General features: G+C 40.6%; 1 protein-coding gene across 6 annotated transcripts in view; it reads left to right on the forward strand.

The window, feature by feature from the left end:
* SANBR (SANT and BTB domain regulator of CSR) overlaps positions 1 to 25,241 on the forward strand; it is a 76,699-nt gene that overhangs the window by 4,849 nt on the left and 46,609 nt on the right. For 5 of the 6 annotated variants that reach the window (XM_061626482.1, XM_061626480.1, XM_061626484.1 and 2 more), the window contains exons 3-5: positions 8,560 to 8,719; positions 15,569 to 15,755; positions 17,982 to 18,075. In XM_061626482.1, coding sequence (XP_061482466.1) covers positions 8,570 to 8,719; positions 15,569 to 15,755; positions 17,982 to 18,075 — 431 coding nt within the window. In that variant the 5' untranslated portion in view covers positions 8,560 to 8,569. Of the gene's footprint in view, positions 1 to 8,559; positions 8,720 to 15,568; positions 15,756 to 17,981; positions 18,076 to 19,492; positions 19,572 to 25,241 lie in introns of those variants that run through there. The other variant, XM_061626485.1, reaches the window with a different exon arrangement.

The following is a 25,241-nucleotide window of genomic DNA, read 5'->3' on the forward strand; positions in this document are numbered from 1 at the left end:
TGTGGAATGATCTGTCTAGGGAGGCATGCCTGGTACCATTGTTATCTACTTTTAGGCGCCAGGCAAAAATCTTGTTTTTTACCTTGGCTTTTGGCCCATAATTTGAAGGGCTTCAGCTACTGGTGGCCTCTAGTAGTATGGCAGGTTTTGTAAGACCTGTCTTCCCCCCCCCCCCCCGGTAGCGTACCACCAGTGGGTAGTAGCTCCACCTAGTGTCCAAAGGCAGGAATGCAAGAGTCAAGACTTCATCGGCTCCATCTCGCTTGACCCCATTCCATTCCTGCCTTTGTCCTATGTCGGATCCTTTAGCCTTAGCTCTGGATTGGGAGGGGAGAGCTCTCGTCTCCTCTGTGGAGCTTAATCCTTTTCTTTGGTGGTCTGTCTCATAACTTGAGAATCCAAAGAGCTTTTATAACTCATTGACAGAAGTTTGAAAATATCCGAGCAGTAAGCTGACTTGCTCTATATTATGTGTGCCACACTATATAAGGAGTGTTGGAACTGGTTCTTGAAAGAGGAGCAAGATCTCTCTCACAAATATTGATGGCCATTGTTTGAAAAGTGAGATGAAGGGAGTGCAGGAGTGGACAAAACTCTATCTGTCAGTATTTTTAAAAATTCTGTTTACAGAGAATCAAATCTAGACTGCATTTTACTGCTTGTATGTAAAAGCTTCATGCCTGTCTGGAACCATCATCGTGTGTTAGAGCACCTGTCATCTATGCATGGCTAAGATGCCTGATAGTTTGAGAGTTGCTGAGGTGTTGGATTTGCTTTGTGTTGAGAGACTATGCTAACTCACTTTGATGTATTTTTAATAGCTGTCTGCAAGGGCTTTTCAGTATTATGTTAATAAATAATTCTGTAGTAAGGAAGCCGTGAGTTGGTAAAATGCATGATGTAGGGAAACCTTAGGGTAAGTTATCCTTTGTGAACTGGGCCCAGCTACGATCCAAAAGTTGTTAGGTTGTTGAGGTTCATCTAGATGTATGGGGACCAGAAAGAAAAGTTGGATGGGTTTTATGGGATAACAGTTGACGTAATGGTGAGGGGTTTAATCAAATAGGTTGCCAGGAACCACATAATAACTTCTGCTTTCCCAGGGCTGAAAATGGAAATGGATTGCCTTCAAGTCGATCCCAACTTATGGCGACCCTATGAATAGGGTCTTCATGGTAAGCGGTATTCAGAGAGGGTTTACCATTGCCTCCCTCTGAGGTTAGTCCTCCCCAGCTGGCTAGGGCCTGCTCAACTTGCCACAGCTTTACAAACCAGCCCCTTTCTGGTCCGCAACTGCCAGCTGGGGGGCAATTGGGCTCCTTGGGACTATGCAGCTTGCCCACGGCTGCACAGGTGGCAGGGCACGTAACCCCTGAGCCACTCACTGTGGGGTGATCTTTAGCTGGCCATTGACACCCAGGAGACACGAGCAGGGATTTGAACTCTCAGACTCTGGACTCCCAGCCAGGCTCTTCTCCCCACTGTGCTATATGAAATAGATAATACCACAAAATGTATGAAGGCAGCTTGCTAGATTAATAAAACTAGTAGTTTAGGTGTGACTTAGTTCCTTCTCATACATTTTCCTTGCTTCTTAAATGAAGTTTTTTTTTCTCATTACATTAGCATAAATGTTTTAGTTCATTGCTAAAAGGGGAACTTAGCACAATACAAATGCATTCAGAGATTACTTCTATTGTGCTGACTTGCTTACTACTTGTCAGGGGCAGGGAACTTTCAGCTTCATAGATATCATTCTCTGGCAATATTCTCTTTCAGGGTGCATTGTAAGGAATGAAACACACCTTCTACTTCCTTAGCTAAAAGACTGGGCCTGCCCCCTCCATTAGAAACTTCTTTGCAATGAAATAGATGTGGGTGGAACCTTGGCTGTTGTTTCATTCTTCCCTGGACTGTCAATGCTGTGAGTGTGCAAATGCCCCCCCCCCCCCGGCCGCCTTAGCTCACTACCTGGCCACTTACTCTGCCATTATCAGCTCCTTCTTTGGCTGGAATGGGTTAACAATGTGAGATTTGCCAAACTCTTTCCCTTGTTGTTAGGCATGCTTTGAAGACCTTTCTGTTGCAGAAGGTCTTTTTCCTGCCTTGTTGTATTGCGAGTCCTATTTTCAATGGACGACTTCTTGTTATGTTGTCTTTTCATTATTTTAAATTCATATTTGTACCAGCTTAATATTGTATGCTGCTTTTTAAGCAGTTTGCCTTGGAAAGCAGGGTGTAAACCACCTAAATATAACTTATATTCCACAATCCCAGATAGTTCCTTCTCACGGACATCTAACAGGGGAGGAAGTTCCTCTGCTTTCTTTCTTGGAGCGTTGCAGCAAACCAGGAAGATCAGGCACAACATGCCCTCATTCCCTTCTTCTGCTGTTGTTGCAGAAGGTGGGTGTGAGGGATGCTCTCATTTCGTGGGTGATTTCCTCTCTTCTTGGGTGTCTGGGCAAACAAGACAATTGTTTCAGCAGAGCAGGGATGGAAAGATCTGTCAATTTAGGTTCTCTACGTTTCTTGTTTTTCCAGTCTTAAGTTCAGTTCTCCACATTTCTGCAGCAATTTGGAAATTTTTATTAAAAAAAAATCTCATGAAGATTCTCCAGCATTTTAGTGTGAATTTCTCCTAATAAGCACATTTTTGTAGGCAAATGTGCATGTTTTTGCAAACAGTTTCTCATCATACAATGCACTTTTGTATGTCATTTTTGTTCGTATATTCATTTTTATGCACACTTTCCCATAACATAAGCATTTTTGTAAACAGTTTTTGGCGAACTGCATTGCATAATTTGAATAAGTGTGAATTTCAAATAATGGCTGTGTTTTGGTACTCATATTGTTTCAGGAAGTGTGGATTTGATAGGCTTGGCTTGAAATGTGAACTAAATTGAATTTCTTGCCCATCCCTATAGCAGAGCACTTTATTGTTTCTCCACAGCTGGAGAAGAAAGTGTGTTGGCAGGTGTTGGAGGGCAGCAGTTGGCCTTTGTGTCTCAAAGGGCAAAAAAAAGAGGCTTCAGCTGGCCCTGGTTATGTCACGAGCTATGCAGGGATTAAATTTTTTGGTCAAAGGCAAGTCTCTTAAGTCTGGTTTTGTGAACTTTTTAAAGCTCACTGCTGCTGTCCAAGCAAAATTAGCTTGTCTCAAGCTGGGAACATCAATTTTATTTGTAGATGTGACTTGCTTCAAGCTGGGAATGAGTGTATGTCAGGGGTTCTGAATCTGGGGGCTGTAAAGTAATCGGGGGGGCTGCAAACAGTAAAGAAATGAATTATTTGTTAATTTTTTAAAAAAGAGGCTTCACTCCCTAGATGCTGTCAGCTCCCCACTGCTGCTGCAGACAGCACCTCTCCCTTGCTCCAAATGAGAGAGGACTTTTGCTGAAGTGGCAGAGCATCTTTCAGGCCCGCCATGGGCAGGCGTCTGCCTATAAAACACACGGCAGACACCAAAGGAGGCTGAGGGCAGAGCACCCAGGAAAAAGAGGGGATTAATATCACAGACTCCTGTCTCCTCGCACTGCCACTGCTGCTGACGCTCTTGCTCAGAATGAGAGGAGAGGGCTTTTTGTGAAGCAAAAAGAAGCAAGGCTGCAAGGAAAGGCTGCTTTCCCTCTTCCTTCCTGACAGCCACCCTGCCTGCCTTTCTTGGCTCCTGCTTCGCTGCCACCTCCTTTTAAAAATTATTCTTATTTGCGAGGCTGTCCAGATCTTGCCTTCGGCCCAGACAGCCAAGAAGCAGTGAGGAAGCTCAGGGCTTGTTTGCCCCCCCCCCATTTCTGAGGCTAAGTGTGTGTGGCAGTGTCCCTCCTTTCTTACACTCCGCCCCCCCCCCAATCTCTCTCTCCAAGACACTGCGGCAGTTGAGGGCTTCCCACCTCCCCCATGCCCAAATGCATGCATGCATGCTGATGCTTGCAGGAGGGGCAGGTATTGTTGTGTGTGTGCGTGTGCTGATCTGTCTTCTGCTCCACTCTCATTCCCCAAGTGCACACTAGCCAAGTCATCAGTTCTGATGATCATCCCAAGGCCTAAAAGCCCTAACCTCCCTCCTCAATCTATCCACCCTGTTGTCTCTAGTGCACAGTCTAGCATCCCCACCACCGCCACATTGCTGCTTCTTGATTATAATTATTATTTTTTTAAAAAAGCTCAGCAGGTTGGATGGCTAGGATTCTGGTATTGCAGCAAAAATTATTTATTTAATTATTGCATTTATATCCCATCTTTCCTCCCAAGTTGCTCAAGGTGGTGCCCCCCCCTTTCCATTTTATTCTTACACTGACCCTGTGAGATAGGTCAGGCTGAGAGACTGTTTGGTCCAAGGTCACCCAGTGGGCTTCATGGCTGGGTGGGGATTTGAAAAATAAATGTAAATGTACTGCCTTTAAGTCGATTCCGACTTACGGCGATCCTATGAATAGGGTTTTCATGATGCTGAGAGGCAGTGACTGGCCCAAGGTCACCCAGTGAGCTTCATGGCTATGTGGGGATTCAAACCTTGGTCTCCCAGGTCGTAGTCCAACACCTTAACGGTAACCACTACACCACACTGCTTACAAAGGGGGTCCCGTACTCATAAAGGTTGGGAACCACTGGTGTATGTTTTGTAGTCCCACTGCATGTCTGGCCTACTACTATTACTACAAACAAAATGCTCTTTTTTCGTTGCTTGGTGACTGTGCGGTCTACTTGGAGAACCTACAGTATATGAATTAATGATACGCTGCTAGCAAAGTATTTTTTTGACCCCTTCTATTATTACTGTTTATTTAATTCCTATACCACCCTTCCTCCCAGAAGGAGCCCAAGGCAGTACGCAATGGACAAGACTCTAAAAACATCTTAAAAGCAACACTAAAAAAAAAAAATCTTTAAAAAAAGCCTACTTTTTATTGTAATACAGTAAAAAGCCCTGAAAGCTATGTTGCTGACTGTGTTTCAGAAACCTGCTTTAGGCAAGCTGAAGACACACTGGTAGGGCTTTTTTATTTGGCCAACAGAATCTTATGCTGTATTATAAACTCCCCTTGCAAACCCACTCTGTTTTTAAGGAGGGTTCCTATTTGAGAAACAAAAGTTTGGAACCCTCCTGGTTTTGCAAAACGAGCTGCGTGAGTCTTCAGGCAACAGCTACTGCCTCCCTCCACCCCCTTTTGCAAATTGTTAGTGAAGCTTCATGATTAAGAGAATCATGAAGACTGGTCTCCGGTTCAGATCTCAACATCCCTATAACCTCACTTGTGCAAACTCTGTGTTTGTATCTGCTGCCCAGTGCCTAGAGGGTGGAATGCTGGGAAGAGTCCCCAGAACTGTACTTTATTATTGGTATTTATATAGTGCCATCAGACCAAACGAGAGATGGATTGATTCCATAAAGGCAGGCACAGACCTGAACTTACAAGATTTGAACAGGGTGGTATATAGCAGATGCTATTGGAGGTAGCAGATTCATAGGGTCACCATAACTCGTAATTGACTTGAAGGCACATAACAACAACAATCAGTATCCATGGCATTTTACAGAGTACAAAAGGACACCTTATAATCTAAAATCTGACTTGGGAGAAAACAATAGAGGAAAGGGAGGAAGTGAAAACAGGCAGGGTAGGGAAAACAGGGAAGCAATATATGGTTGTTTCAGCTGCATTTGCTTAGGCTTAGTTACAGGCTGAGTTAAAAGCCTATGGTGTTTCCAACTTAAGTCAACCAACCTTCTAAGTTCAGCCACTAGCTACTTATGATTAGGAGAATCAGCCTTTGGTTACTAACTGCAACAGAAATATACCAAAAGCTTGATATATTCCACAGGAAATAATTTGTCTGCCTTCTTTAGTTTTCTATAATTTTGATGTGGGTGTGGCAAAAGTACTTGAGCGATGGAGGGTAATTTCTCTAGGTGCTTTGAAACTCTCAAAGGCTGCAGTCATCCTTTGGTAATGTACTAGATGAGACAGAAGCATTATCTGGTGGCTTAAGGTAAAAGTAAAATAGAAAAGTAAAATTTGCTTATTTCTGTGAGATGACGTGTCTCCCTGGACAGAATGTAATGAAGTCTTAAGAGTTGCCAATAGGTAGAAGTCAGGATTTTATTTTGTCTTACGAGTAATAGGTGTTCAGTGTCAAACTGAAATCACTAACTGTACAATTGAATTTGCTGTATCATGGGACTAGAATTAATGTCTCTCCCTACCCACCCCACCAACCCATTTTTCTCCTTCCTGAATTCTCACATGGTTGGTTTCTGCTGTGATTCATTATTTAACAAATGAGAGACTATAAATTGCAACACAGCAATTTCCTACTGAGAAGCAATTTTCTCCTCTTCCAGGAGAAGGCTTGCATTGTGATTAGTGCAGAATAAATCTTAACAGTTCCAGAAATTATACTCAGTTTTATTTTTTTTAATATTGGTATAGGATAGTGGTTGTCAAACTGTTGGGGTTCCTCAGAAGCATGTCAGGCTTCCTCAATGACAAGGTTAGTAATAGAATAGAAATTTCTACTACTTGCGCAACATTATTAGTCTTCCCATGTGCAACTGTAGCAGTGTGTCTGGTCAGGATATTCTGTGGCACGCTTAATTCCAGTGGATTGATGGTGATGCCGAGCAGGCCTGGACACAATGTTCCACGTGCCCCCAAACATGCTTCTGCATTGTGCATGGTTTCATGATAGCTTTTTGGCAGACAGGTTGATGTGGAAAAGGTTCTGTAAATGATAAAGTTTGAAAACCACAGCTGTAGTGTTGTTGTTGATGATGATGATAATAATAAATTAAACAAAATAGATTTTATTTCAGTTTAGGTGTAGCTTTCTTTCCAGTTTTCTTTTCATTAGAATCTAAACTTTAACAGCAATAGCAATGCTTAATCCTATTGCTGTTTGGGTAACTTTCACCAGTGTAATCCAACTGCTTTGATAAGGCAGCATGTGGTGAATTCAGTTTAACATTACCAAATATTTTATACAGGGCCGGCTCCAGGCATTTCGGGGCACCAGTCTGCCCTGGGCCCCTCTGCTCCCCTTCCGCAATCCACAGCAGGACAGGAGCTTCTGAGCTGCCTGCTATCCCCCCGCTTCACCTACCTTTCTCTGCTTTTTTTTTTTGCGGCTGCGCACACTGTGCACGCAAGGTTGCCATCAATCAAGATGGCGGCCGAGGTTTCCATAAGGGGCTGAAGCCTCTGCCAACATCTTGGTTGATTGCACACACGTGCGCGCATTGCTGCCATCAACCAAGATGGCGGCAGAGGCTTCAGCCCCTTACGGATACCTCAACCGCCATCTTGATTGATGGCAAACCTGTGCGCACTGCAAAAAACAGCAGAGAGAAAGGTAGGTGAAGCAGGGGGATGACGGGCGGCCTGGAAGCTCCTCCTACCCTGCGATCCTCGGCTCCTGCCACGGATCGTGGAAGGGGAGCGGAGGGGCCCCTCAGGGGCCTCTGTAGCTCCAGGGGCCCTCGGGCCAGTGCCCCACCTGGCCGCCCTTTAGAACCGGCCCTGATTTTATATCTGGCCTTTGGCTACATGTATGCAGTTAACAGACTGACATGGGTCCAGTTTATGTGTGCTAGCTAGATGCTGTGATCTGGGCTTACAGAAACTCTGATCTGCCAGCCATACTTTTCATTATGTTAGCATTTCTCATGCCAGTGCTGCCCAATTATTGGGGCAGGCAGGGGACGTGACAATGTGATGGCGTAACCCATGTAGTTGGGCATTTTCATGAAGATGAATCACAGGGAGTGTTTCTCACCAAGCTATCTCTGGTAACATACTTGCTTTAGACAATCTGCTTTTCATGAATGAGTCTCTGGGCTACTCCGAATATCCTTTCTATTGTCCATTCATGATTATTTATGCTCATGATGATATAGATATTAATACTTATATTTTATTGCTATTTCCTTCCATTTATCAATATTTCCTTTTAAAGTAATGATACTAATATTGAGATTTTTCCAAGGGGGGTGGGAGGAAACCGGATCAGTAGAAGCAGTGGCTTGTGGGCAGATAATGAATTTGAATCAACACCAGCCTGTTGGGTTGACAGAATTCTTTCAAAACAGCACCAGTCAATGGATCCCATCTCTGTTGAGGACCCAATTAATAGTGATATATCTTCTTTTTAAAAATCTGCCTCTAGTGTGCTCTTCTCATATATTTGTTGGAAGTCTGTCTTACTCATGAACAGACATTATGAAAACACACACAGTTTCCAGCATGGAAGCCTGGTCACCAGGGCAAGGTGGGTAGAGCCCTACCAGTATTCTTTGGAAGAGAGGGAAATGGGGAGAAAATCAGAACAAATTGACCCTCCAGTGACCCCCCCCCTCCGCTGTCCCACTATCTCCACTGGTCCAGCATTGTACAAAGAAAGCCAAACTCTGGTGTTCCCGTATAACTTCTCTCTGCTCAGGAAGTATTAAACAATATTAATTGGTGGTAACTAGTAATGCATAATTAAAAAAAGAAAGTTATTAAAAGTGCAATTTTGTGTGTGTTCTCACCTTTTTTCATCTCTTTTCTTTTGTAGTGCCAGAAAAATGAGCCGTGGATATTCAGAAAATAATAACTTCCCATATGACAATAATCATATGGTTTTGGATATGATCCTCTGCTCTTTATTTGGGGTCCCTCAACCTATCAATTGGGACAGCGTGGCGAGGCTGGTTCCAGGCTATTCATCTAAAGAGGTAAGTTTTTTTCTCCCAACTTTGGGGGGAAAAACTGATAATGTAAATTGGGGATGTTTCCTTGAATCTTTTGTATTTGTATCTTATGACAATGGACTGGATGAGGGCTAATAAACTGAGGCTCAATCCAGACAAGACTGAGATGCTGCTAGCGGGTAGTTCTTCTGACCGGATGGTGGATGTCCAACCTGTCCTGGATGGGGCTGCACTTCTACTGAAGGAGCAGGTTTGTAGCTTGTGGGTTCTCTTAGAACCATCCCTGTTACTTGAGGCTCAGGTAGCCTCGGTGGCACGGAGTGCCTTCTACCAGCTTCGGTTGGTGGCCCAGCTACGCCGCTATCTGGACAGGGATAACCTGGCTTCAGTTGTCCATGCTGTGGTAACCTCCAAGTTAGATTACTGCAGTGCGCTCTACGTGGGGCAGCCTTTGAAGACGGTTTGGAAACTGCAGCTTGTGCAAAATGCAGCAGCCAGGTTGGTAACAGGGATCAGATGGTTTAAACATATAAAACTGATTCTGGCCCGCTTGTATTGGCTGCTTTCTGAGCTCGATTCAAGGTGCTGGTTTTACCCTATAAAGCCTTACATGGCTTAGGACCACAATACCTGATGGAACGCCTCTCCCAACATGAACTCACCCGTACACTACGCTCAACATCCAAGGCCCTCCTCTGGGTGCCTACTGCGAGGGAAGCTGGGAGTCTGGCAACAAGGGAGAGGGCCTTTTCAGTGGTGGCCCCCAAATTATGGAATGATCTCCCTAAAAAGGTGCACCTGGCACCAACACTGTTATCTTTTTGACGCCAGATCAAGACTTTCCTCTTCTTCCAGACATTTTAGCATGTGATTTTAAATTGCTTTTTAAAAATATGTTTTTAAATTTGTATATTTCTTTTTAATGTTTTTAATTGTTGTAAATTGCCCAGAGAGCTTTGGCTATGGGGCGGTATACAAATGCAATAAATAAATAAATAATACTGTTAAGATAGCAAACAAGGATCCAGTTCTCAACTTTTTACAACAATGCAATAAAGCTATGCAATAATTAATACAAGCAGTATATAGGATAAGAACACAAAGTCAAAACCAACCTCTCTGTGCAGTCATAAGCCTGTGAGAGCTGAGAGAAAATCCTTTCACTATGTAACTGCATCTTCATACATGACAGTCTTTGGGGCACTTGAACCTCACATTTCTTTGATGTTGCACATGAATGCTATGAAGAATCACATGTGTATTGCACCCAGTGTAGAGTTACATTTTCTTTTTTTCTTTTTTTTACAATAATTTTTATTCAAATTTTCATAAAACATAGAAAACAAAATCATAAAACATTCAAAGACAAAAAACAAAACAAAACAAAAATGATTAAACAAAAAAATAAAATAAAATAAAATGTTGACTTCCCATTTGTCACATATCAAATCAGTTATAGGTCTACAATATATAACAATCCTGTCTCTTAAATCATATTATAAAATCACTTTCCTCCAGTAGTTATCTTAATTAATCATCAAATCTCATAAACATTACTTTATTCTTTCCACAAAAAGTCAAAGAGAGGTTTCAATTCTTTAAGAAATATATCTATCAATTTTTCTCCAAATAAACATGTCAATTAATCCATCTCGTTAATAATTATAATAATCTTATTGTCATAACCATAGTCCAAATAAACATTTCGATTAATCCATCTCATCAGAATCTGTTAGGTCCAATAATTTCAATAGCCATTATTCCATTATCCCTATTAGTTCCATCTTCCATCTTCAATAGTCCTGTTAAGTCCAGTAATTTCAGTGTCCAATCTTCCATTATCAGTATTCCATAATAATCTTGCTGTTGTAGCCATAGTCATATAATAAGAGTCTGATGGGAATTTCCTCTATCCCAAATATTTTCTTGCCATCCATTCTGAATAAGTTGCTGAAATACTGTTGTAAAGTCATATCTGTGTTCTTCTTTTTTACAAAATGCACTGGCTCATCTCTTAAGAGTTTTTCCATTGTCACATGGCTGCAGTTAATTCCATAGATTTTCTCTATATCAAGCTCCATCACATCATTCCAGTCCAGAAGATTATCCAAGCCATTGATAACTTTATCTCTAATATCTTCATTAATTTCTTCAGAGATAACGTTAAATTCCAAACAGTAGATTTTATTTCTAAAATCCATAAACTCCAGATCTTTTTCCAATTCCACATTTGTTCCAATCTCCAGGGCTTGTATCTTCCCTTTATTTTTTCTTTTCTCATCTCTGATCTCATTCTCCTCTCTCACAGGGTCCCCTATTTCTTTAAGCTCCTGCGTCATTTTGCTCAGTTCAATTTTCAGCTCCTTACTACCCTGTCGCAGGGTTTGTTTCGTTATCTCAATCTCATCCATTATTTTCTGAAACATAATTACTTCCAGATTCTCAGCCACTTTCTTGATTGCCATTTTTAAAACCACGAAAACAAAGCAAAACAAAAATAAAGAAGAACCACTTCTTATTTCAGCAACAATTGGGTTAATATTCCAGGCTTGATGACATCACAGTATAAACAGAGCAACCTGCCTTATCTCTCTATGTTCAAGAATGCAAAACAAATTTAGTTCCCAGTTAGTGGCGTCGTGAAGAAGCAGATTCGTCAAAATAAAATAGACCAAAAAGAGAATAGTCCCAGACAATATAATATTCCTCGGAATAGAAATCAGGAATAGAAATCCCTCTTCTGTTTATTATCTTTAGAATGCACTTCCAGGACAGCTTTTTGCGACAGAAACAGAGATAAGCTGTTAATTTCGTGAATAACAGAGAAGAGCTATATCTCACCCAGAAGTTGTCCAAAGCCGATCAATCTGACAAATCTCCTTTTGCTGCAACAATTTAAACCAAGTAAAAAAAATAATAGAAAGAAGGGTGCTTGCCTGTTAGTCCGTTCTCTCTTTAAAGAAAAGATAAACGTATCGCTTAAGCAGATAGAGCTTGTTAGGAAGTCCGTCCGGCATTGTTGGCTGGACCTTATCTCATAAATTAATGAAATCCAGTCCTCCCAACAAAAACAGGCTAAATTTGTTTTGCATTCTTGCACAAGAGAGATAAGGCATGTAGAGTTACATTTTCATGGTTTGTTGTTGTTATGTACCTTCAAGTTGATCATGACTTACGTCGACCCTATGAATCAGCGACCTCCAAGATCATCTGTCATGTACCACCCTGTTCAGATCTTGTAAGTTCAGGTCTGTGGCTTCCTTTATGGAATCAATCCATCTCTTGATTGGCCTTCCTCTTTTTCTACTCCCTTCTGTTTTTCCCAGCATTATTGTCTTTTCTAGTGAATCATGTCTTCTCATGATGTGTACAAAGTATGATGACCTCAATTTCATCATTTTAGCTTCTAGTGACAGTTCTGGTTTAATTTGTTCTAACACCCAATTATTTGTCATTTTTGCTGTCCATGGTATCCGCAAAGCTCTCCTCCAACACCACATTTCAAATGAGTTGATTTTTCTAAAAATATACAGTATATAATGCAAAAGCAGCAGCGGGCCCACACCCACAACACAAACCCAGTACTTGTAGGGAAAAAGGGATGGACAATAGGAGGGAAAATGTGACTTAAGAAAAGTTAGTAGAAATCTTTTTAATTAAAAAAATTAGGGCTTAAAGAGTTCTTAAGAATTCAGACCAGATACCTTTCATTTAGTGCTGTTGTTATGCCTATGAAATATTACTTTGACTGCCAGGTCTAGAAGCTCCTTTGTGCTCATTGTTCTTGTTGTGTGATGGGTACCTTTCAGTGTTGAAGGGTGAGACATAAGCTGATTTTAAGTCTCATGGGAAAAACTCTTTCTGTTGATCCTTCTGCAGTATGGACCTCCACACCTACTAAGCGTCTATCATGATTTCCCAAAGGCAAGGCTAATAAAGAGGCAGAGCCAGTTAACCACTATGACATCACTTGTTTGTCCTGCCTGCATTTTTAAGAGTGTCCGTTTATGGAGTGCTGGGAAGCCATGGTGCTCTAGAATGATGGTCCAGGTTCTGAAAACAGGCTGAGCTCCTTCCATACCCATGTGCCTGGCTAGCAATACTAGAGGAAGGTTTCTTGTGGATTAATTTTTCTGCCATAGTTATAATTTGTCTTAAGGTGGGTACTTAATGGAAAAGGCAAGTGCCCTCCTCTCTCAGCCTGTGAATTTATTGAGATTGTGTGTAGTAGTGCTGCTCAGACATTGTGGTCCTAGTTTAACCAGTCATCACAGATCCAGTCCTTTGCTTTTCTGTAGCTGTTGCCTTTTCCTTCCCAGCTGCCTCTTTAATACATACAAGAGAAGAAAGAAAGGCATTTATGTCTTGGAGAATCGTCTTGGAAAAATTCTATACTTATAGAAGATCTTGTATGTTTGTTGGGAATGATGATTGGCGCAAGAGGGCTCTTTCCTCTCTGTACTCTTTGACAAGCCCTCAAGTACCCACAGGGGAACAAAGGAAGATAGGAAACTGTGTTACACTGAGTCAGACCATTGGACCATCTAGCTCAGTATTGTCTGCTCTGACTGGCAAGCAGCTCTCCAGGGCTTCAGGCAGGTAGTCTTTTCCCAGCCTTACATGGAGATAACAGGGATTGAACTCAAGACCTTCTGCATGCAAAGCGGATGCTCTTGTCACTGAATTACAGACCTTCCCAGTATGAGAGAATTGCTGACAAAGTATTTTTCTGAGTTAACTACATTTTCATTGTGCTATCGGTTGAGCTTCAATTTGCAATGTCATAGTAAGACCTCTGGAAATAGCACAAATTGTTTCAGTATGTCACCTGAATGCAGCATCTCAAACTTTTGATGTTCTACCATGAGCTGTGAAATGGCTCAGAGGTGGAACATGTGTTCTATACATAAAAGGTCTGAGGTTGAACCCCAGGCATCTCCTGTTGAAAGAATTTGTGATGGCAGGGCTGGGGGGGAAATGTTTGCCTGATACCTTGGAGCGCCACTGCCAGTCAGAGATGGATGAATGGGCTAGATGGATTTGATGGATTTGATGGGTTAAAACAGTTCCTTATTATATTGCCTTTGATGTAGGCAGATGTGCTAGTGCAAATATATTGGATTGGGATTCCTGTTTCAGGCAACAAAATAGACTTTCAAACTCTAGGCTTGCTGGTACTCACCGAAAAAGCTTTCAAGTTCTTGGGTCCCAGCATAATAAATAATAATAAAATTTTATTTGTTAGTCGCCTATCTGTCCGAGCTAACTGGACACTCTAGGCGACTTACAGCAATTCAAAATACAATATATAAATCAATATACAATCAACAAAGCATAACATCAGTTCATCTAAAACCATCCTTCAATTAATACACCATAAAAACTAGTCCACCCCAGAAATCCCATAGGCCTGCCTGAATAGCCAGGTCTTTAAGGCTTGGCGAAAACCCATCAGGGAGGAGGCATGTCGAAGGTCCAATGGAAGCGAGTTCCAGAGGGTGGGGGCCACAATCGAAAATGCCCTCTCTCTGGTCCGCACCAGCCTCGCTGTTTTGACCGGTGGGACCGAGAGAAGGTCTTGTGAGGCTGATCTTGTTTGGCGGCATAATTGGTGATACTGGAGGCGTTCCTTCAGATAAACTGGGCCGAAACCGTATAGGGTTTTAAAGGTCAATACCAACACCTTGAATTGGGCTCGGTAAACAACTGGTAACCAGTGTAGATCTACCAACACTGGGGTGATATGATCCCAGCGACGGCTCTGCTTTATCAAGCGTGCCGCCGCATTCTGTACCAGCTGTAGTTTCCAGACCGTTTTCAAGGATAACCCCACGTAGAGCGCATTACAGTAGTCTAAGTGAGAGGAGACCAGGGCATGTATCACCTGTGGGAGCAGATGAACAGGGAGGTAGGGTCGCAGCCTCTGTATCAGACGTAGTTGGTACCAAGCTGCCCGGCTCACTGCCGAAACCTGAGCCTCCATGGACAGCTGGGAGTCAAGAATGACCCCTAGGCTGCGGAGCTGGTCCTTCAGGAGTAATCTCACCCCATTAAGCACCAAGTCTAAATCTCCCAACCTTCTCTTATCACCCACAAGCAACACCTCGGTCTTGTCAGGATTTAGCTTCAGCCTGTTCTCTCCCATCCATCCACTTACGGACTCCAGGCATTTGGACAAGGTATTCACAGCCAACTCTGGTGAGGACTTAAATGAGAGATAGAGCTGAGTGTCATCCGCATATTGGTGACACTGCAGCCCAAAACTCCTGATGATGGCTCCCAGCGGTTTCACATAGATGTTGAATAGCATGGGGGGAGGATAGAGCCCTGTGGCACTCCACAATTGAGAGGCCAAGGGTCTGAAACCTCCTCCCCCAATGCTACCCGTTGATGCCTACCGAAGAGATAGGAACGGAACCACTGTGAAACAGTGCCTCCTATTCCCAATCCCTCCAGGTGGTTTAAAAGGATACCGTGGTCAACGGTATCGAAAGCTGCTGAGAGATCCAGGAGGACGAGGAATGTGTATTCTCCCCTATCCAACGCCCTCCTCATATCATCCACCAGAGCGACCAAGGCTGTTTCAGTTCCGTGTCTAGTCCTGAAGCCCGATTGGAAAGGATCTAAGTAATCCGCTTCATCCAAGTGTGTCTGTAACTGTTTAGCCACCACTCGCTCAATCACCTTGCCCAAGAATGGTAAATTAGGAGCTAGGCTCAAAGGCCTAGTCACCAGCCCTTCAAAAGGTTAATATATATATTTTTTTAGTTTCCCAGACACTAGCATTGGTGTCCTAGACACACCTGGGATTTCTTCCAGCCTTCCTTATAGCAAGAACTAAAACTAAATTCCGTCTCTGTTATCTTTTGGCAGTGTGCAAAAAGGTTTGACGAACTGAAAAACAGTGGGAGTTCTCCAGTTGATAACCACTACAATCCACTAATGGCCAGTGGCGGCAGCCCTGTGGAAACACTGGCTAGTTACATCAAATCATCGTTTCTTGATTCCCAGGAAGAGTTACAAGAACTTCCTAGTGAAAAAGATGCAGTTTCCGGAAGTGGTAGGCTTTCAGGCAGTTCTGCTGTTGCATTCTTAACATTGTGCATGCTACCTTTAGTTCATTTGAAATGCCAAGCCTGTTCCCAGCAGTCAGCAAATAAGCACTGGTGCTCAGCATAAATACTGGTGGTAATTCGGTAAAATCAGATATATTTTCAGTAGTTGCCCATTCATTTTTCAGAGTCCAAATTAATTGGTGGTTTATTATGATTAATTTTGATTTCCTTTTAACTTTGCCTAGAACTGTATAGCCCAGTTTTGAAAAGCTCCTTTTGCAGCTTTGTAGCTTTTTAATAAGGAAATAGTTGACTGTGCACACACTTCAGGGCTGCTGATGCAGGTTTCCTGAAAAAGTATATACAGTAGGGCCCTGCTTACCGGCGTTCTGTTTTGCGGCGTTCCGCTGATGCGGCAGCTTTCAATTCAGGGAAATTCCCCGTTTTAAAGCCGATTTTGCGATTTTACGGCATTTTGCGACATTTTCGCGCAATGTGGCCCATTATAGTCAATGGGTTCCGCTTTACGGCGATTTCCGCTTTACGGTGGGGGCCTGGTCCCTAACCCGCCATATAAGCGGGTCCCTACTGTAGAATATACATATTTAACAGTACCAAAGTGTCCTGTAGCCCTTAAAGATGAAATGATTTATTGTGGATTGCGCTTTTATCATTTATAAAATATGCCTGCAAACGCTCAGGTTGAATAAGCCATGTATAATAAAACAACATAATAAACCTGCCAAATCTCTTAAGGTGCCACAGAGTGCTGTTGTAACAGGGGAGAATAGGACAGTAGTAGAGCACATGCTTTTGCCTGGAGAAGATCCCAGGTTTGTACTCTAGTTCAGGGTGGCAGCCTGTGGCACTCTAGTGTTGTTAGACTGCAGCATCTATCAGCCAGCATGGCAAATTGTCAAGGATGATAGGAGCTGTATTTCAACAACATCCGGAGGGCCGCAGGTTCTCCACCCCTGCTCTAGCTAAGAAGGGCTGGGAAAGACCTCTGCCTGAAACCATGCAGTGCCAGTGCCACATGGGAGTAGACAATATTGTACGTTGTGCAAAGTGCAACTTCTGGCTCAACAGAGACCATGTGTGGTATTGTACCTCTGTTGGTGAAGTCTTGCCAGGAACATCACATACATCAGCTGCAGAGGAGAAGGAAAAGAGCCAGAGATGGGCTGCAGTGAGACAGAGATGTGGGGATGGGGTGAAGAGGAGGTAGATGCAGGTGATGCAAGGGAGAGGCAGAAGGGTAGTGTGCATGGGGGATACAGAGTGTACAGAAGATGGGAGAAGAAAAAGAGATGATGAAATCAAGAGCTGTGCATGAGGGAGTGCTCCTATTGGGAGGTAAGATGGGATGTAAATTTATTAAATGATGATGATGATGAAAGTGAGCTGGGGAAGATGACAGCTGAGAATGAGCTGCTTAGTTCTTAGCCCAGATGGATTAGGTGGCAGGAGGGTTTTGTGCACTGGAAGTTCCTGGTCAAAATATGGTTGCAGGCCTGCAGTTAGCTTAATGCCCCCAGAAAATTCTAAAAAGGTCTTGTTCAGAACCTACTATGGTTGGACTGTGTTTCTTCTGGAATGCTATCTGAGATCTAGCATTAAGTATGTTCTTGATGAAAAAGGAAACACAAATGGACAGCTGGCTTGTTCGTCAACATTTTAAGAGAATGTCCCCAGCACAGGAATCTTTTGCTCTGCCATGTTCGGTACTTTAACAAGAAACTTTCAATGCAGGAATTGGTGAGGGGGGGGGAATGGAGGGTCTGTAACCAGGCCGCACTGAGTTCTTGGTTTTTGTTTTAAACACTGTTGGCTGGCTGGACATCAGGCAGGGGGATTGCCAGCATTAATGACATTCTGAGGCCTGTTGTCGCCCTTCAATAGAGAAGTGAACTAGCGAATGTGAAAACCTAGCTAGTAAGTTGGCTTTATGCATAGCCATGGCAGTTTTACATCGTCTTTTTATTTTGTACATATGCACATGCCCCTTGTGACTGAAAGGATTTAGTCCTTCAATGTTTCCATATCTTTCCACCTGGAGTGGATTGATTTTTAAGAGCGTGGCTGTGAAAAGGATTAATCTAGTAAGTGGAAAGCTCTCCTATATCACCCCTTGCCTCTGGGCATAGGACTACAACATGCTTACACGACACATACAAGAAGACCATCTCAACCTTATGTCCTAATGCTTTTTCTCCCCGCTTGTATTTAAGGAAGGCCAAGTGTAGCTTCCTCAAGGAATTGCTGTTCAGAAAGTGAGAAAGGCCCTGCACATAAAGGTGGAGACAATGCTGATGAAGCACAAGGGTAGGAGGATGGTTGTTTGATTTTGGGAAAGCTCGATAAACCTCAGTATGTGACGTCTGCTTGTCATGCTCTTCTGTGCTTGGTTTATATCTCAGTGTATTTGTGGGGTTTCTGTTGGGTGGGGGCAAGGAATGTATGTGTGGAGAGTTACATTGGCCTTTTAAAAAAATTAGGCACGTAGTAATTTATGAGAAGAGCTTAGTTGGCCTTGTGATAGGGTATATTCAGGGACTGGAAGACGTTAAAACATTTGCACCTTCCCCTCTCTCGAACTGGCACTGTTTCCAGGTTTGGAATCAGTGGTATTCTGGAATCTCTGAGTTGCCCATAAGGTCCTTTGCCTTCTATTCAGTAGAAATGGCTGTTAAGTGCAGCTTGGAGATAGACCTGGAGAGATAAATGTTTAGCCCTGGCTGGCTGGAGCAATGGCCCTCTGTGCCACCTTGACGTCTGGAAGCAGCCAGTGGAGCATATACCTGTATACCTTTTCCAGTTAAATAAGGGCAATATTTCACTTTCTTTGACATGGATAATTCTTCTGTTGGGGTGAGGGATTATATAGAACTTGAGAATGTCCGTGCAAGTGCCTGTTTTTCCCACCCTCTGCCCTCCATATAGTCATCTCAGGAAGCTTTTCATAAACCTCAGTTGTGAAAAGGCTTGAGCAGTGATGGACTCTTTCGTACTGTCACTTCCACTGTGCCTCCTGATAAGATCTGTGGTGTGTTCACAGTGCAGTTGGAGAGCAGTGGGTTTCATAATTGTGGTCCAGCTACTTCTCTGATGTCACCACTGATGTCTTCTTTGAGCAACATCTGACAGTCTTCCTTGAGAGAGACAGTTGGCCTACTAATCTTCTCTACATTCTTGGTTCCCCTGATGAGAAAGTGAGGCTGCTAACAAACCTCACCTAGTACCCCCCTCCCCCCCAATAAAGAGAGATTGCTAGATAGAAGATGGTAGAGAATCCTTTGCAGTATTCAGCAGTTATGTGGCATACAGATTAATGTAAAAATGGTTCTTGGTTTGAAAATCACTGTTGCAGAGTGTGCAGAAAGCAACTTTCACAAGGCATCAGTCAAGCCCCCTGCTTGATTTCATTAGGCCCCTGGGGGTTTCCAGGGACTCTTCAAAGCCGCTGCTTGGGGCTAAGGATGGGGTAAGAGGAAGGAGCCGCACCAGAGTCTCAGGAGATGGCAACATCCCAGCACATCTTCCTAGGCATTACAATATTTTTATTAATTGTATGTGCAATAACATTAATTAATTGTGTGTGACACCTGATTGTTTTTCCTGTGGGTCATTGCCCTTTGGTAGGAAAAAGGTTCCTCATTCCTGACTTAAACAGAAGGGGAAATATCATTTGTGGAAATACTCCTTTTTCTTTCTCTTTACCCCTTGTTGTTATGTGCCTTCAGGTCGATTACGACTTATGGCGACCCTATGAATCAGTGACCTCCAACAGCATCTGTCATGAATCACCCTGTTCAGATCTTGTAAGTTCGGGTCTGTGGCTTCCTTTATGGAATCAATCCATCTCTTGTTTGGCCTTCCTCTTTTTCTACTCCCTTCTGTTTTTCCCAGCATTATTGTCTTTTCTAGTGAATCAGTTCTTCTCGTTATGTGTCCAAAGTATGATAACTTCAGTTTCATCATTTTAGCCTCTAGTGATAGTTCTGGATTAATTTGTTCTAACACCCAATTATTTGTCTTTTTTGCTGTCCATGGTATCCGCAAAGTTCTCATCCCACACCTCATTTCACATGAGTTGATCTTTTTCTTATCCACTTTTTTCACTGTCCAACTTTCACATCCATAGAGATCGGGAATACCATGGTCTGAATGATCCTGACTTTAGTGTGCAGTGATACATCTTTGCATTTGAGGACCTTTTCTAGTTCTCTCATAGCTTCCCTCCTCAGTCCTAGCCTTCTTCTTTTTTTTTATAATAATTTTTTATTATTCAAATTTTTATAAAAACAAATACAAATACAACAAAAACAATACAACAGAAAAAAATAAAATAAAAAGAAAAACTTGACTTCCGATTTGTTACAGATCAGCTATGAGTATATAATATATATCAAACCTGTCTCCTACAATATACGAAATTCACTTTTTTCCAAAGTCTATCTTAATTAATCATCAAATCCCATTATCATCATTTCATTTTTTTCTTTCAACAGAAAGTCCAAAAGAGGCTTCCATTCCTTAAGAAATGTATCTGTCGTTTTTTCTCTAATAAGACATGTCAATAGCCATTCTTCCATTGTTGGTATCGATTCCATTTTCCACTTTTGTGCATATAGTAATCTTGCTGCCGTGATCATATATAATATTATTCTTCCATATTTCTTTTCCTTTTGTTTATCCATAAAACCCAATAAAAAAAATTCTGGTTTTGACTGAATATTTATCTTTAAGATTTTTTGCATCATCCTACCTATCTGTGCCCAAAATAATTTTGCCTGTTTACACAACCACCACATATGATAAAAAGATCCTTCTTGTTGTTTACATTTCCAACATACATTAGAAACATTACTATACATTTTTGACAACATTTCTGGAGTCATATACCAACGATACATCATTTTATAAAAAATTTCTTTAAGATTATAGCATAATGTAAATTTCAAACCTTTTTTCCACATATTTTCCCATTGATCCATTTGTATATTATAACCAAAAATTTTGCCCACTTAACCATACACTCTTTTACTTGTTCTTCTTCCATGTCCATTTTTAATAAAAATTTATACATTTTTGCAATTATGCATTCATCATTTGTACACAAACCTATTTCAAAATCAGATTTATTTATTTCAAACCCATACATTTTCTTGTCCATTTTAAATCTTTCTAACAATTGTAAATAGGCAAACCATTGTGAACTATATCCTTCCTTTATTAGTTGTTCTCTCTCTTTCATTATATATTCACCATGCACATTTTCTAATAGTTCTTGGTAAGTTAACCATTTCTCTTTTCCAGCCATTTCTCTTCTATAAAATGCTTCTTGACTTGAAACACATAGTGGTATTTTTAAAAAAACCTTGTTTTGTATTTATTCCATATATTCAACAAAGGACGTCTTATAAAATGATTATTAAAATCCACATTAACTTTTACTTTATCATACCATAGATATCCATGCCATCCCCACTTCAGGTTGTGACCCTCCAAATCCAATAATCTTTTATTCCTCAATAGAATCCATTCCTTTATCCAGACTAAGCAACAAGCAGCAAAATAAAGTCTCAAATTTGGTAATCCCAGCCCTCCTCTTTCTTTGGCGTCTTGTAATAATTTAAATTTAACTCTTGGTTTTTTCCCCTGCCAAACAAATTTAGAAATATATTTTTGCCATTGTTTGAAAGGTAGATCAGAGGATATGACAGGTATTGTTTGAAATAGAAACATCATTCTCGGCAATACATTCATTTTTATTACAGATATTCTACCCATTAATGACAACTGTAATTTATCCCATTTTAACAAATCTTTCTTAATCTCTGTCCATAGTTTTTCATAATTATTATGAAACAACTTTGAATTTTTATTTGTCATAATGATACCTAAATATTTCACCTTTTCTTCTATTTTAAAATCTATCTTCTCCATTAACTCTTTTTGATCTCTTAAAGATAAATTTTTCACCAGCATCTTCGTTTTTTGATTATTGATCTTAAATCCTGCTAATGGTCCAAATTCTTCTAATTTATCCATCAATACTTTGATTCCTTCCAAGGGATTTTCTAATACAATTATCAAGTCATCAGCAAATGCTCTCAATTTATATTCCTCTTTTTTTATCTTTATTCCCGAAATCCTTTTGTCTTGCCTTATGTCTCTAAGCAGCACTTCTAAAACCAGAATAAATAGAAGGGGGGACAATGGACATCCCTGTCTTGTACCCTTTTGTATTTCACATGAGTCCGTTAAATCCCCATTGACAATTATCTGTGCCTTCTGTGATGTATAGATCGATCTGATCCATTTTATAAAATTATCTCCAAAGTCCATTTGCTCTAGAACCTTAAACATAAATTTCCAATTCAAATTATCAAATGCTTTCTCAGCATCCAAGAAAATCAAAGCAGCTTGTATGTCATTTCGTTGTTCTAGATATTCCAACACATTCAAAACATTCCTGACGTTATCACGTAATTGTCTTTTAGGTAAAAACCCTGCTTGATCTTCCTGAATAAATTGTTGCAATATTATTTTCATTCTTTCAGCCAAAATCATTGTAAAAATTTTATAGTCATTATTCAGTAAAGATATTGGCCGATAATTTTTTGTTTTAGTTAAATCCTGCTCCTCTTTAGGTATTAATGTTATATTGGCATTTTTCCAACTATCCGGTATCTTCCCCTCTTGTAAAATAGAATTCATTGTATACTGTAAAGGTAGTAAAAGTTCCTCCTCCAAGCATTTGTAATACATTGCTGATAGTCCATCCGGTCCTGGCGCCTTTCCTAATTTAATTTTACTTATAGCCTCAGATATTTCTCTTGACGTAATAGGACCATTAATAGCTTGTCTCTGAAGATCTGTAATTTTAGGCAAATTGTGTTTGGATATATACTCTTCTATTTTTTCTGAGGGAATTTCCTGACACTTGTACAAAGTTGAATAATATTGATGGAAAACCCTTTGGATTTTTAAATTGTCTGTCAACATCTCATCTCCTTCTTGTATCTTTAAAATAAGATTTTTTTGTCGTTCTTTTCTTAATTTATATGCTAGCAATTTCCCCGGTTTATTTGCAAATTCAAAAGTCCTTTGTTTAGCAGTTTAATTTCCTTTCAATTTCTCTAACTGTCAACATTGACACTTGTTTCTGTAACATTTTAATTTGATTTACAGTAGAAGCTTTAGTTGGATTCTTTTTCAATTCTTCCTCTTTTTGTTTTATTTCTTCCAAGATCAATTGCATTTTCTGTTGTTTCTTCTTTTTTAATTCAGAATTACATTTAATAAAATATCCCCTCATAAATGCTTTACTTGTATCCCAAACAATATTTTCATCTGTTCCTTTATGTAAATTGTGTTCAAAAAACTCTTTTAATTTCTTCTTACATTCCTGCACTATTTTATCATTCTGTAATAAAGATTCATTTAGTCTCCATCTAAATCCAAGATTTTTTTTAAAAAAGTCAATGTCACTGGATTATGATCCGAAAAGGTTTTTGGTAACACATCCATCTTGGAAATATCTTCCACTAAATTTTTAGACATCCAAATCATATCAATCCTCGAAAATGTTTTATGTCTTTCTGAAAAGTAAGTAAATTCCTTTGCATTGTCATTTATATATCTCCAAACATCCACCAATTCTAAATTTTCCATCAATTCGAAACAGATCTTCAGCAATTTGCCCTGTGTCTCTTTAATATTTTTCTCAGAAAGTCTATCCATTTTTGGTGAAATTACCCCATTCCAATCACCCATGACACACCAATGATCATATGCAAACTCTGATAATTTTTCCGTAAGTCCAGTATAAAACCTTGTTTTATCTTCATTAGGAGCATAAATGCCCACTATCAAAATTTTTGTACCCTGAATGGTGATTTCAACTCCCACAAATCTGCCACTATCATCCAATAATATCAATTTAGGAGACAATTGTGAATTAATATAAAGAACCACACCATTTTTTTTTGAATCCTGCCGAAATAAATTCTTCACCCAAATTTTTACAAATTAAATATTTAGAATCTTTCTTCTTAATACGAGTTTCTTGTAAACAAATTATATCCAATTTTAATTTTTTCAAATAATGAAATACTTTCTCTTCTGCGACGAATTAGCTCCATTTATATTCCAAGTTAGATATTTGTAATCCATTTTTAAGCATGTATTTTAGAAAAGTCTGTGCCTGTTGCTCCCTTTGATCCATCATCATCCTTTTCTTCCTCTACCTGTTTCTGTTGACTTTGTTTCCCAGGAATTATATCCATATCTTTGAGTTTATCTTCTTCCATGTCTTTTGAAGCTTTTTTTGAAGTCCTAGCCTTCTTCTGATTCCTTGACTATTGTCTCCATTTTGGTTCATGACTGTGTCAAGGTATTGATAATCCTTGACAAGTTCAATGTCCTCGTTGTAGACTTTAAAGTTCCATAAATCTTCTGTTGTCATTACTTTAGTCATCTTGATGTTCAGCTGTAGTCCTGCTTTTGTGCTTTCCTCTTTAACTTTCATCAGGATTCGTTTCAAATCATTACTGGTTTCTGCTAATAGTATGGTATCGTCTGCATATATTCAATTATTGATATTTCTCCCTCCAATTTTCACCAAAAAATGTGTTTGCGAGAAACAAGTTATTGGCTTCATAGAATTTGATAAGTCTTTCTCCTGCTTCATTTCTATCTCCTAAGCCCCATTTCCCCACAATTCTTAGTTCTTCTCTGTTCCCTGCTTTTGTATTCCAGTCCCTCTTGATTATCAGCACATCTTGTTTTGGTGTGTGATCAATTTCTTCCTGTACTTCTGCATAAAATCTTTCCAGTTCCTCTTCTGTGTTTGCTGTTGGAGCGTAGACTGTGGTGATGGTTATGTTAATAGGTTTCCTGTCAAATCTCATTGATATAACTTGCTCAGACCTTGTGTTATAGCGCTTAATTGCTTTTGCTACATCACTTCTGACTATTAAAGCAACCCCGTTTCTTAATTTCTCATTTTCCATAGGAGGTGGGTCATCACTGTGGGAAATAGTTCCACCTATTGTGCGAAGGCAAGAATGTTTTTGAAGTCAAGACTAGGGGCGTCAGGCCCCTCTCACTCTCCAGTTCATTCTTGCCTTCATACGAACAAGATTGAAATCCTATCATTGAGATCCTATAGCGTAGCATTTAGCTAAGTTGTTCTCGTATTTGTTTATTTGTTTTGACTGGGTGCGAACCCAGCGTCACTTGTGTGTCTCCCCAGTCCTTCTTTCCCTACTTTGTGTTTAATTGTCATTTATCTCTGTTGCTTGTTTGAGGTTTTTTCCTCAGAGACCGCAGCTGCGGTTCTCCCTGATTTGGCTTTAACCTTTTATTTTTCGTTTATTCTCCTCCTTGTCTGACAACCCCCACAGAGACCGCGGCTGCGGTGTTCTGTGTTTTCTGGCCGTTTTGAGCTTCAGGAGATCGCAACTCTTTCTTTCTCGTAGCGG

This window comes from Rhineura floridana, chromosome 4 (genome assembly GCF_030035675.1).
Source record: "Rhineura floridana isolate rRhiFlo1 chromosome 4, rRhiFlo1.hap2, whole genome shotgun sequence".
Classification (NCBI taxonomy): Eukaryota; Metazoa; Chordata; class Lepidosauria; order Squamata; family Rhineuridae; genus Rhineura; species Rhineura floridana.